General features: G+C 38.3%; 2 protein-coding genes across 7 annotated transcripts in view; one reads left to right on the forward strand and one right to left on the reverse strand.

Moving 5' to 3' along the window:
* Positions 1 to 8022, reverse strand: part of PARPBP (PARP1 binding protein) — an 80346-nt gene extending 72324 nt beyond the window's left edge. For 3 of the 4 annotated variants that reach the window (XR_009209171.1, XM_032168871.2, XM_032168870.2), the window contains exons 1-2: positions 7928 to 8022; positions 4166 to 4321 (exon numbers count right to left, since the gene is read on the reverse strand). Coding sequence is in view for 2 of the 4 variants with exons in the window: in XM_032168871.2 (XP_032024762.1) it covers positions 4166 to 4318 (153 nt within the window). In the remaining 2 variants the exon portion in view is untranslated. Of the gene's footprint in view, positions 1 to 4165; positions 4322 to 7927 lie in introns of those variants that run through there. The other variant, XM_032168872.2, reaches the window with a different exon arrangement.
* Positions 8023 to 8092: 70 nt separating this feature from the next.
* The window catches only part of NUP37 (nucleoporin 37), a 46120-nt gene continuing 39608 nt past the window's right edge, over positions 8093 to 14604 (forward strand). Inside the window, exons 1-3 of one of the 3 annotated variants that reach the window (XM_032168874.1) lie at positions 8113 to 8155; positions 8365 to 8397; positions 9643 to 9858. In XM_032168874.1, the coding sequence (XP_032024765.1) occupies positions 9703 to 9858 (156 nt within the window). In that variant the 5' untranslated portion in view covers positions 8113 to 8155; positions 8365 to 8397; positions 9643 to 9702. The other 2 variants (XM_032168873.2, XM_032168875.1) reach the window with 2 other exon arrangements.

Below are 14604 nucleotides of genomic sequence, written 5' to 3' on the forward strand. Positions count from 1 at the left end.
AAAACTAAATTTTTTTAAAAATTAAGTGATTTGTCTAAGGCCACTCAGCCAAAAGGCTGAGTTAGGCTGTGAACCCAAGCCAACTGACTCCCTAGCATTTACTCTTAGCCATAATACAAACTGCTCTGTTTTATTAACAATATATTTTGAATATTTTTCCATGTCAATAAATGTACATGTACCCAAGCTATTTAATTATTGCATACTATTCTACTGGTGGTTTACAATGCTATATAGAATCAACTTCCAGGTGATATACATGTAGAATATTTCTAGTTTATTTCATTATTAAAAATGAATCTACTATGAAAAAGAAAGATACCTAAATGATCAAATAAACATTTAAACAAATTTTTAAACATGGTAGCTGTCCAAAAAAAAAATGACCTTTTCTAATAAAATCTGACATCCAATATGGAAAGAGGGATAAAAAAAAATGGCACTCTCTTCCATTGATGACATAAATGTAAATTTTTTTTTTCCTTTTTTTGAGATAGGTTCTCGCTCTGTTGCCCAGGCTAGAGTGCACTGGCGTGATCTTGGCTCACGGCAAGCCTCAACCTCCCAGGCTCAAGTGATCTTCTCACCTCAGTCTCCAAAGTAGCTGGGACTACAGGCGCACTCCACCACACCTGGCTAATTTTTGTATTTTTTTGTAGAGATGAGGTTTCGCCATGTTGCCCAGACTGGCCTTGAACTTCTGGGCTGAAGCGATCTACCCATCATGGACTCTCAGAGTGCTGCGATTACAGGTATGAGTCAGTGTGTCTAGCCCATAAATGTAAATTCTAACTGCCACATGCAAGATAAAAATGTGTCTATCATGTAAGTACTTAAATAAGGAGCCTGAAGAACCTCTTGCTCAGTGCAAACATTTCATTTCATCTCAAGGCAAAACTATTTATAACACTATTTATAAATAACTATTTATATCTAAAGATCCACCAATAAATAGAATGCAGCAGTCATATTAAAGGAATATGTGAGAGTGATAAAATGAATAAATTAGATTAACTTTTCTGTCTATCAGTACCTGAAAAGATCTTGAAAATAATGTTGGATGAAAAAAAATAAGATACAGAAAGAATTGATACTGTTATAATTTTATTTTATCGTATTTATTAATTTTTGAGGTGGAGTCTTGCTCTGTCGGCCAGACTGGAGTGCAGTGGTTCACTGCAACCTCTGCCTCTTGGGTTCAAGTGATAATCCTGCCTCACCCTCCCGAGTAGCTGGGATTACAGGCGCCTGCCACTACGCCCGGCTAATTTTTGTATTTTTAGTAGAAACAAGGTTTCACCAAGTTGGCCAGGCTGGACTTGAACTCCTGACCTCACATGATCTGCCGGCCTTGGTCTCCCAAAGTGATGGGATTACAGGCGTGAGCCACCGCACCCGGCCCCATCTGTTACAATTGTACAACAGACACACCAACAGCGCAACATGGCTAACTTGATATGCAGAAAAACTTCCTGGTACAGAACACCTAAAACTACAGGAGAAAATAGAAAAACTTTTTTAAAGCATGACTAAATAGTCTATAACAGAGAAACTACAAAAGGTCAAAAACAAAGAGAAAGTGCCAATATAGAAGGGTAAGCAAAAGGTGGGGCTTGTGTTTGTTTCAAGGCATCTACTACTCCCTGGCACTCTAGAACCTGGTTTTTATAAACCCTGAGCACAAAGTTTAAAAGACAAAGCAGAGTCCAAGAAAGGTAGAAAGCTGAATCAGAGACTCTTTCTGCTCACCCCGCCACATAAAGCCAAAGCCTTCTAAAGGCAACACTCTTAATATGTCTTCTAGAAAAACAATCTGCCCAGTGGAATGAGTTCGTGATTTGCCAATGAAGTGATTCTAGAAGTTATTCCAGTATTGTGCTTATCTCTCTGGATAATCTTTGCTTTGATTTTTGCCTAATAATTAATTTCTGTTGAGGCAGGGGAGAATAATCATCTAACTTGGCAGAAAATTGAAGGTTCATTCCCTGGAGAGGGTAAAAAAGAGTCTCTAGACCAAAGAGTACAACTGAGGGGCTCAGCTTGATCTCTTTGACGAAGTCAACTGTCTGGTGTCTGAGCATCATATTCTTCTATGCCTATTAGTTTATATGATCCTCTACTTAATGTCTGCCTTATCTACTAAGTAATATGCTTCATGATGGCAGGAGTCAAGTCTGGTTTTGCTCACCGTTTTAACCCCAACATATATCACAATGCCTGGCATATAGGAGAAGCTCAAAAATTGAAAAAAGAGAAAAAAGTAATTAGGGGAGGGAAGGAGATTAACATTATTCAAACAGCTGTATTGGCCTTTTTAATGTTCCTTTTAACATTCCAGGCATAGTCCCACCTCATGGCCGCTACACCTGCTCCTCTCTTTGCCTGAGGTAATCCCTTCCCATAAAAATCCCCATGGCTAATGCCTTCCCCTCTTTCAAATCTTTGCTCAAATGGTAGTTTCCAGGTGAGGGCTTCCCTGACCACCCTATTTTAAATTCCAACAACCCTTTTACCCCAAACTCTGCATATTCCTTAGTTGTATCTGTTTTATTCTTTTCTGTATGTTTATTATGTACATATTAATAACACTATTATTAATATCATTTATTATGTCCTAAAAGACTAAATATCTTACAGTACTAGCTATCTCTCTCTAGAAGGTTCACTCTATAAGAACAGAGACTTCAGGCCGGGCGCGGTGGCTCACGCTTGTAATCCCAGCACTTTGGGAGGCCGAGGCGGGCAGATCACGAGGTCAGGAGATCGAGACCACGGTGAAACCCCGTCTCTACTAAAAATACAAAAAATTAGCCGGGCGTGGTGGCGGGCGCCTGTAGTCCCAGCTACTCGGAGAGGCTGAGGCAGGAGAATGGCGTGAACTCAGGAGGCGGAGCTTGCAGTGAGCCGAGATTGCGCCACTGCACTCCAGCCTGGGTGACAGAGCGAGACTCCGTCTCAAAAAAAAAAAAAAAAAAAAAAAAAAAGAACAGAGACTTCTTTCATTACTGTATTCCCAATTTTTACAATGATGTCTAACACACAGTAAAAACTCAGTATTTGTTCAAAAAATGACTACATAAAATAAAGTAAAATAACATTTTGTCATTGTTTTAGAGATTCAAAATTTATCTTAACATGCATTGTTTAAAATATGCAAAACTGCCAACTATTCATGGGTAGAAAACACTATCCCTGTTTTAAGATTTTATACTTTTTAATTTTTAAGTGTCAAAATATCCTTCCTTTTTCAAAATGATGATCATAATATATAGTAACTATTTTTTCTCAATAGCCTTATTTGCAAAAATGAGAAATGGTTAAAATCTGTCAGTGTCTAATAATTTTTTAGAAATTTTACTGGTCTATGGCATCTAAACATCTGGAAACTACTGACATATAAAATTCAAATAACTCATCAGAATGTCATTTCAATATCTAGCCCAATAAACCCATTGAAGCTAATTCTACCCTTCAAAAATCCTTTTCTCTAGTCAAGCCAGTATCTTTACCAAACTCAAACCATGACTTTGATTCCCCTGAACCCTTCTTCTGAAGTGACTTTCCTTATCATCCATCCTCTATAGCCTTCTCTTCCTTTATCTAAAATCTATCTAATATCACAAAGCCTTTCTTTACCACTCTATCCTACATTCATCTTTCTCTCATCTGAACACCTCTAGTCCTCTAGCTAGGGCTTAATTCCAAACACTAGTTTGGCTGAAGCTACCTAAGTAAGAATCACTTTGTGGAAATTTTTTAAAGGCACTTTCCAGCATCTCAGTGCAGATTAGGAGAATTTCCAGGATTGGGGTACAAGAGCCAGTAGTTTTTAAAAGTTTAGGGAACAAAGAAAGTCTTATTAAATAAAAATAATTTGACCACAATGATAGTTACATGTTTATCCTAAGTCTTCCTATTAAACATCAAATGTGCACGTCCCGTGTATAATCATACATATGAAGAGCTTAATTTTGAAATAATTCATTTCAAATTCAATCGTAACATTCTGACACAGATACACAGAGGCATTTGTGAAAATGGTGTATTATCATAGAAGGGCACACAATGTAAAGAAATTAATATTCTTAAGCTTAAGTTTATTCAAATGGGCAGCAATGAAATTTTGCTTTAAAAAAACAAGTTAACCCAAATATAGTTTACCAACCTGTTTGTTGTTCTCTGCCATAGAAAGCTGCAATGCCAAGAGCATGGAGTCTGCACCACAAAGAGTAGTTCTCTCAGAGTTACAAAGAGTACGCCAATTCTTTCGAAACTCTTTAATCATATCCAAGACAGACTTCTGATTAAACACAGCCATTATCTTAAAGTAGGACAGAATACAAAGTTAAAGTACCTTATGTTAACTGGAAATTAACATTTAACATGTATAGGCAAGCACAGATAGAGAAACATATATAGTAAATGAGAGGTCATTTCATATTTACCAAGATTGCTTTTAATTAAATTTAGGAAAACAAAATAATACAATTTCTGTGCAATCATATTTCCCTCCCCTTTGGTTTCTTAAGCCAAACCTTTTGAAAGAACAAAATGCAGCCTTCAATTCTGAAAATTCACACAAAAACAGACATGCAAATTTACTGCAAACTTATAATTACAAATATACCTAATTAAAGCTGTATTTAAATATATATACATATTTGTTTTGAGATAGGTAATATCTGATAAATTGAAAAAAAAAAAAAGAAAAAACCTAAAAAGCCAGTTTCCTCTCATCCTACACTGTCCCAAAAGAGGTGGCCTATTTTTCTACCCATTTGAATTTGGACCAGCCTTGTGACTTGATTTAACCAACAGAATGTGGCAAGAATGACGCTGTAGGAGTTCTGAGCTTAGGCCTTAAGTGGTGTGTGCAGAAGTAATACAATAGGCCTGAATGCTATCCTTTGAAGCTGGAGTCCAGTTCGGGAACTTAGATTTCAGGAGCATTTCCAGTAAGAGTGGTTCACTGTGCTAAACTGTTCATACAAACAATATAGTTTGTGCTAAACACTTGCAAGTCTGGAATTTTGGTACATGTCAGACAGTGGATGCCTTTGCATTTAGACCCCAATAAAAACCCTGGGCACTAAGTCTTTAATAAGCTTCCCTGGTAGACATTTCACATGTGTTGTCACAACCTGTTACTGGAGGAATTGTGTCCTGTATGACCACTAGAGTATCACCTAGCAGTGTCCCACCCAAACTGCTGATCCACAGAATCATAAGGAAATGCTTATTTTAAAACCTTATCTTTCGAAATGATTTGTTACACCATACTACATAACCAATAAAATAACTAATATTTAGGAGCTTACTTGGTGGAGATACTTTTCAAAAGCTTAATGTTGATTACCTCACTCAATTCTCATAAGTGTCCAATAAGACAGGTCTGTTATTACCCTCATTTTACCTAATACCCTCCATGTCACTCAGCTTGTAAGTGGACAAACAGCATAAACTTAAGATGTCTAACTCTATAAGCTGTGTTCTTAAAGCATCATGTTAAATAACTTCTCCTGATGCACACAAAAGCCTTTCAAAATAACTTGAGGTAGTGCCAATGTTTCATATACCCAAGACTACATAAGGCATCCAATCCCTTTCTCTTAGTTTACAGACATGCCTGCTAAAATTTTTTTCCTACTTTAAGTACTCAAGTCTCAACATACTCACATGCCCATCATCTTATTTTGGGTATTTTCCTGTACTTATTCCATTTCCTGACTCCTGCTATCCATTTCTTCTATTTTTATGTGGCATAAACAGAATCCTAGATGTTTACTTTGGTTTGTATAATCAAGAACAAAGATATATACCACTTGCAATATAATTAAATTACAGACACAATCTATGATGCAACTTAAAGATACAGGTAGAAGATCAGAGATTAATTATTTACATAAATGCAAATCCTAGTAAATAGCTAAGAGCTGTATTTCTGTTCAAAATATCACCCTCATCTCTTGAAAGAAAAAAAAGTGAAGAAGTGTCAGCTTCAGTGACATGGTCACTTTGCCTGAAATACATTTTTAGGAGTAAATTACTTACTAGTATGATTTAAAGGTAGTATTATGAGATTTGATTGCTATGAATGAAGACTCATTTGGGAATTAGGCCATTCTGAAATGTGGCTCCACCACTTACTGGCTGCAAGATCTTGGCCAAGTTACATCACCTTTCCCTGCCTCAGCTTCCTCACAATGAAAATGAAAACCCTATCCCATAGGGTTTTATAAGTAAACAACATAAACACAAGTAAAGCTTTTAGAACAGTGCCTGGCATGTATAAAAGCACATTAGCTATTATCATGCATTATGAGTTTCTAAGTTGTTTTTAGTTAAAAGTAAAAGAGCATTGCCTGGGCATAGTGGTTCACACTTGTAATCCCAGCACTTTGGGAAGCTGAGGCTCACCTAAGGTTAGGAGTTCAAGACCAGCCTGGCCAACATGGTGAAACCCTGTCTACTATAAATTAGCTGGGTGTGGTGGTATGTGCCTGTAACCCCAGCTACTCGGGAGGCTGAGACAGACAGGAGAATAGCTTGAACCAGGGAGGCGGAGGTTGCAGTGAGCCAAGATAGCACTACTGCACTCCAGCCTAGGTGACAGAGTGAGATTCCGTCACAAAAAAAAAAAAAAAAAAAAAAAAAAAAAAGAGCATTACTAGGGTGACAGAAAACCAAGAGTCTCATTCAGGGATCAGCTAACTTTTTCTAAAGGAACAAACAGTAAATATTTGAGGCATGCGCAACTACTCACTTCGACCTTCTAGTGTGAAAATAGCCACGGACATACATAAACAAACAAATGAGCATAGCTGTGCTCCAATAAAACTTTTTTTATGGACACTGAAATTTGAATTTCATGTAATTTTTACACATCACAAAACATTATTTTTTTTATTTTTCCCCCAACCATATAAACATGTAAGACTCATTCTTAGCTCAGGAGTTGGCTGCACAAAAACAGGCAGCACAGCTAGTTTGCCAACCCCTGGTCTAGTCCCAGCTCTTCCTGTAGCTAGCTGGCTGTGGGAGCCTATGCCATAAGCCTTACACGTGGTTGCCTAGGTGAAGGCATCATCACACAGAAATATTTGCCTTCCAGTCCCTTGTGAGAAGTCAATGGGACAGTAAATATGCAAGCACTCTGAATGGCAGGCTGCACTATACAAAAAAACAGTAGCCAAAGGCAGCAGCGATAACACTTGTTTTTAAAAAATTGGATTTTTTAAAAAGCTCTAGCTGCTCTAGAGCAAAAACTGTAAGACAGAAAATTGTCACTGGACAGGCAGTGTGAAATGGTTGAAAGAACTACCCTTTCGAGTCAGATATCACTTCCAGGCTCCCCCTTTATGACCTGTAGTCCTTCGGTATTTAAAATCTCTAATGAGCATAAGTTTCTTCACCTGCAAAACCAGGAAGGGAATTCCTACCTCAGAATGAGACGTTAATGAAACGAGTACATAACCCACATAGTGCCAGGCATTTAGTAGGTGCTCAATTAAAAAACTGCACTCAACATCATTATCAGTGTTAGAGTGCAAGTCCCAAAGATTCCTTGGGAGGCTGTAATTAATCAGAAGTAGGAGAAAGTTGAGGAATTGGAGTCTGTGTACACAGTGGGACTAGAGCCCAGGTTTCCTGCCTAACTAACGGAAGTTAAGCAGGCCTCTATGGGCCTGTCTTCCAAGCTGCAGACGAACCCTCAGGACCTTCCAGCTCCTTCGTTAGATACTGTGAACTCCGCCTACAGCCCCCAGGCCCAACCAGGCTCGAGCGTGAAGTCACTGCACCATAATACCTCGGTCCCACGGCACTTTGCTACGACCGAGATATTACAGTGCAAAACACCCTCAAAAGCCACAGCTTGAATCACCACTTAAAAATGCGACAGGGCAGGTAGTGCAGACGCGAGACTTACCTGGTTAGGGGTAGACCCGAAGACGTACTCTTGAGTGTGCAGAAGGATCCCCCACGGAAGTCCCTCCCGCGGCCGCCGCAGTCGCCGCTGAATACATTTCAAACCTCGCGGGAGGCCCCGGGAGCCAATCGCTGCGCTCGCCCTCCGACCCGGAAGCAGAGCCAGAGCGCGTCGCGGCAGCCCCCAAGGAAGACCAGCTTACCTCTGGTCGGTTCCCGGCGCTCTGCGGTGCGTATCCAGCTGGGAGCCTGGGAGGCCGCGATGCTTTTCTGCCGGCCGCCCAGCCTTGCCACTCTATCCCCGGGAGTTCTTCCTTCCCACCTCGGGCCCCGGGAGGTGGGAGCGGGGTCTTGAGGAACTCGCCTGGCCCGGGGAGAGGTGTCGGGGCTCATTGCAGAGACTTATCTTGTTCCCTCCCTTCTTCTCTGCCCTTGTAGTTTTACAGGGGCAAGTCCTGCCCAACGTGTACGGTGAGGCCCTGGGCACTGCTTTAATGAGCAGTAGGTGTGGGGACGGAACAATTTCGTGACCTCGAATCTCTTGCACTTCTATACCTCTCTGCCTCCGTGTCCGTAACACTTGCTGGTCACCCTTCAAAAGTCTCCAGTCCCGGATGTCAATTCCTAAGGTTACTAGTTTATAAGCGTCTCGAGGTGGGACTCATCTTATTCTCAGTAGATACTCTTAAGGTGCTTGATATGTTTGTTACTGAGTCCAACTGTTTTCAGGACAATCCTTGTGTCGAATTTTTTAAAAAACCAAAAACTCTAAAACCCATAATTCTCATGTGGGAACGCTACTTCCAGAGTGCACACTAGTCCCTAGCAGGTCAAGGTCTTGTGTCTAGTTTTAAGAATATTATTATTTTAAATTTTATTTTAAGTTCCGGGATACCTGTGCAGGAAGTGCAGGTTTATTACAAAAGTAAACGTGTGCTATGGTGGTTTGCTGCACCTATCAACCCATCACCTAGGTATTAAGCTCCACATGCATTAGCTATTTATCCTGATGCTCTCCCTCCCCCCAGCCCCCTAAACATTATTGTTATATCACACATTTTGGCACTCCTTACAACAGATCCAGTTTTTTGTATCTGTTTATATTATAGCCCTTTTCACGTTGAGTCATAACTATCCCCAAACTGTGGTCTCCTTCAAGCCAAGAGGCTGTTTTTTTCTTCATTAGCGCTGGCTCTCCACACACAATGAAGTCTTCCAAATCCTGGCCCTGCTTGTGAGCTTGGCAAATTAGTTAACCTACTGAAGCCTCAGTTTCTTCATCTACAAAATGGAGAACAGAGGTAGTACCTGCCTTTAGATTTGTACAGATACCAGATGTGATCATGTCAGTAAAATGCTTAATATGGCACCTACAAATAGTGGTTCATAAAAGTTATTAATTTTTATTAACATATTTGCTATTAAAATGATTCCATCTTCAGATGAAATGCTATTTGTTTTAGATAATCTAAACAGAACTTTGCCGTGTTATATTGTCTGCTAGAATCACAGATATGGGAAAGAGCTGTGGAGCAAATGTGGAACCATTAATAACTAGATTTAATATTTTTCCTGTAGTTTCTGTCCCTTGATAAGTACTTTAAATGTTTCTTTTGAGCTTTCTGTCTCATTGTAACACCACAACCTTATTTTGATGCATTTGCTGAATAACTAACACTTTGGCCATTGTAATTGTACCTGTGCTGTAATCCACAGTTTCGTGACCTTGTCCAGTAGAAGGCTATTTTCACAACTGCTTGAATTTTGACATTCAAGATGAAGCAAGATGCCTCAAGAAATGCTGCCTACACTGTGGATTGTGAAGATTATGTGCATGTGGTAGAATTTAATCCCTTTGAGAATGGGGATTCAGGAAACCTAATTGCATATGGTGGCAATAATTATGTGGTCATTGGCACGTGTACATTTCAGGTTAGTCTACAAAACTGCACCGAATGACAGTGAACATATTTCATTAATAAGAGAACTTACACAAACCAAATCTAAACTTTGAAAGTATATTGAGTTTGAATGTTAAAAAAAAAAAAAAAAGGTAAGAAGACCCATAAAGAAAGATGTTCCCAGTTATGTGCCTGAGATTTATGTAAACATTATATAGATAGTGAAAAAGAATAGTATGAGGCTTCACTTTTGCCTCATGATCATTAATGGGATATTCTGATAATTGAAGGCTATGATTAACTGAACATTGGTATGTACAGGAAAAAAACAGTATAAATGAGATCCAATTAATTACGGTTTTTCTACATCCTGCTTTGACATACGAAACCAGCTAATATTGAGAGCCTGAAAAACAATCTTCCAGGAGATTTTATAGCTTTTATAATATTCAGTTTTCCTATTAGTATGCTGTCATACTTTTTGTGCATCTAAAGTATGCAGAGTATGGAGTCATATTAATTGAGCAGACAGTTAAGCATAGCCATTAAGAGCATGAATTCTAGAACTAGAATGCCTACATGTTTACTCCTGCTTTACTTACTTCTTACTAGCTATGAGACCTTGAATAAGATATTTAGCCTCTCCTGTAAACATGAGGAAAATAATGCTTGAATTTTAGTATATGTAAAATTCCAAGAGGGCATCTGACAACATTGTAATCCATATGTATGTTTTAGTTGTCATTGATACGGGCAGTGGTAACACTCTCAGATTTAATCACCAAAGTAAGATTGCTTTGTGGTGAACATAAACCATGTTTTCTCAGAGGAAAGCTAGTTTTACATGTAAGAGAGACTTGGAAGAATGAAGGTTCAACCCTCAGGACTATCTGGTTAATCCTTTGTCTATCAGAATATTATTATTATTTCTATTATTTTTTTTTTGAGATAGAGTTTTGCTTGGTCACCCAGGCTGGAGGTCAACCTCGGCTCACTACAACCTTCATCTCCTGGGTTCAATTGATTCTCCTGCCTCAGCTTCCCAAGTAGCTGGGATTACAGGCATGCACCACCACACCCAGCTAATTTTTGTATTTTTAGTAGGGAGTTTCATGATGTTGGCTAGACTGGTCTTGAATGCCTGACCTCAAGTCATTTGCCTACCTTGGCCTCCCAAAGTGCTGGGATTACAGGTGTGCACTACCCTGCCTGGCCTAGCAGAATATTATTAATAGAACTGTATTTCTCAAATTATAATGAATGCGGTAATTTGGAAGTGTCCAATTTTCAAAGATTTAAAATAACTATCACTAAAGTGATAGTTATTATAAATGTTATTTCCTCCTTTACTGAGAAGGCAATTCAGTTTTTCTTTTGTTTTGTTTTGAGACGGAGTCTCACTCTGTCACCCAGGCTGGAGTGCATTGGTGCGATCTCTGCTCACTGCAACCTCTGCCTCCCGAGTTCAAGCAATTATCCTGCCTCAGCCTGCTGAGTAGCTGGGATTACAGGCACGTGCCACCATGCCCAGCTAACTTTTTTGTATTTTTAGTAGAGATAGGGTTTCACCATGTTGGTCAGGCTGGTCTTGAACTGACCTCGTGATCCGCCCGCCTCAGCTTCCCAAAGTGCTGGGATTACAGGTGTGAGCCACCACGTCCAGCGGCAATTCTGTATCTTACAGTATTCTGACATCAAAAATGCAATTTGGCATTTTATAGCACAATAAATATATAAAGCTTTACAAATTGGAATATAGTCATATTTAAGAGGAAGTATGAATTAAAAGTTTCAGTTTGTTGCTGTCTGAGTAGAATATGACATCTCGTAGCCTATTTCGTACCATCTGTTTGGGTGGGAGTAGAAATTAATAGCTTTTAGACTAAATATGACCTTAGCCTGACTTACATGGACATGGTTTAGGATCATAAAAAGTCATATGATTAAGACAATGTTACATACTTGAAAAAGACTGAGGAAAAACCATTTCTCTAATGCAAGCCACCAATGCACAAAAGAGTAAAGCAGCCTCCTACAGGTAAAACTAATTTTTACTTCATTACTTTTAAAATTAATAACTAAACATAAAATTGTATTCGCAAACACTGGAAAATGTTTATCTCATTTATGATCAAGAAATGTTGGAAGTCAGTGGAGAACAAATTAGGAAAAGAGAAAGGCAAAGATGAGAGAGGGAGAAGATGGGAGAAAGAAGGAAAATGACAACATGAGAAAAAAGAACTAGTATAAACATTTGTGTTCTGTTACAGTTTATGGTCCCATGTATTGTCTCAGTTACCCTCATACCTGTGAGATTAGCAATGTAGGTCTCATGCCCAAATTACTAAGGAAAAATTAGAGTTTTATTAATTTGGACAATAGTAAACACAAATTATATTCTGCACCAGACATTGGAAATACAATTAAGTAAGTCCATTTCAAAATAAATTATTGCTTTTCTTTGAAGTTATTTTTTATCTAACTAAACACTGTTAAACATCATTACTATTCTGTTGTCCTAGAACCTTCAAGTTCCATTGCACCCAGTTTCATGCCTCTTGTCTTAAGAGAAAACTAAGTAAAGGTAAATTAAGTGGAGAGATTTCCACATTCCTGACAGAAAGATAATCCTTATTTTAAGGCTGTTTAGAAAATGTTGTAGATATAGTGAATTTGAATTTCAACAAAGCATTTTTCAGAATCTCATGCTGTCCCTTTGATTATGATGGACATACGAGCTTATGAAAGATAGTACTGTTAACTGGTGTCATGTATTTGTCAAATTTTCATTAAGTGCATACTGGGTGCCAAGACATGAAAAAAGCAAGGACCGTATCCTTAAGGAAATATTTAAATATAAAGCAGTGCAATAAGAAAACTGCTGTAAAAACCTTTGTTAAAGGGCAGAGGAGCATGAACATATATGCTTGCCTAAATCAGTGTTCTCATTCTAGTTCTACTAGAGGCCTCAATTCACTAATGAAGACCCCTTGAATAGACTTAGAAATCTGCTATGTATTTTACACTTTTTAAAGTGTACACGTATCAAATAGAACTAGCCACATTTCATGTGCTTCATAAGGTCCTGTGTGGCTAGTGGCTACCATATCAGACAGCACGGTTCTCTCTGCATCTTCCTCTGTAAATTGACAATAATCTTTAATATAATAATAATACTCTTTAGTTCTCAGCAGTATATTATGATTCAGAGAAGATAATGTATTTTAATACAAATTTCAGGGTAGTATCTAAATGTTTAAAACTGTGAAAGAGGTATTAGACTCAGAATGGTAAATGGATTTTATGTTATTTGTCATCTCTATTTGAATGGACAGAGTTGTTGCGTATAATGCTTTCAGGCTGAGGCTGAATCTTCTGCTTAGTGTGTGTTCACCTAGAGGAGATCAACTATGGCCAGATATTTGCCATCATTAAGTTAGACTGACTTGGTGTGGTTCCAGAGATGGAACGTGGAATAATGAGTAGAATTTACATGGAAACAGATTTTGGCTTAACGTTAAGAACTCTTCCAATAATTAGAGCAATCCCCCAATTGAATAAACTTCCCAAAGAAATAGCTAGTTCCCTGTCACTGGAAGTGTTCAGAGGGGTTGTGTAAACTCTTTTTTTCAGATGCTCTCCTAGGGATTCAAGCATTGGGGGGAAAGAATTGAACTAGAGAAACTTCACAGTCTTGACTAACTGAAATTCTGTATTTGGCCTTAAATGGGTGTGGGGGAAGGCCTGCTAGTTTCAAACCCTTATAATAGCCCTTCCATCAACCTGGCTTTGCCCCAACCTCAAATATGCCGAAACCTTGTATAATCATTTGTATTATAGCAGGTTTTCCAAAGTATCTTAATTTCCTGCTTATACAATTCTGCTTATACCCCAAACTAAATCCAAAATAGCATTTGTCTCTGCCTATACCACACACACACCCTGGCCTTTTAGTTGGCTCAGTGGCAAACAGTGCTGCCAGGAAAAAAGGTTTCACTCGTAAAACAAAAAGCCCAGGCTATACAGTCCCTGAGATTTCTTTATCCCCATGACCACCCAGTAATTCCATATGTGATTTGGGTAACAAATTAAAGGACCTGATTGTCAACAATATTGTTACAGTAGCAAGATGATGTGTATTTACATGTAAAAACTTCATTTTTAAGAGGCCGATTTGTCAAGTTTGGAAAAATAGATGTAATCCAAACTGTGAAGTCAGCTATGATTAGGCTCCTAAACTTATTTTAAAATTGCTTAGTGGCTGCTGTCTTGGCATATCTGGCTGTTAGCTATACAACTATTATACACACAAATTATGAAGTAGTAAAATTTGAGTGTTTTTCTTTCCTTGATAAGTGTATGTCTTTTCTTTCATTTATGGAAAAACTTTTTGGTGTTAACTCTTAAGTTCACCTGAAATTTGAAGTTATTTTCAAAGGGTATCTGAATTATGTAGAGAAAGATGGGTAGTATATTTGTGAAATGACTTTACTGGGATCCCACAGGCTATCCTAGAAAAATCAGTATATCTACTTGGATTTCATTCGAGTATACATTATAAAACTTTGCATTTAGATTCTGGGTGAATGGAATTCTTAGATCAGGCCTTCAAGTAATTCCTATCAATATAGACATACGTATTTCATTAAATATCAAGTTTCACCTGCTGGATTTTTTCCCTGATACTTTATAATCCCATACACTTTTATAAAAAAATAACTGTAGTTAGCACAGAAGATTCCTTGGACAAGTTTGTCGCGAAAATTTGGCCTTTAGT

Source organism: Hylobates moloch, unplaced genomic scaffold, assembly GCF_009828535.3.
Source record: "Hylobates moloch isolate HMO894 unplaced genomic scaffold, HMol_V3 SCAFFOLD_12, whole genome shotgun sequence".
NCBI classification, from domain to species: Eukaryota; Metazoa; Chordata; class Mammalia; order Primates; family Hylobatidae; genus Hylobates; species Hylobates moloch.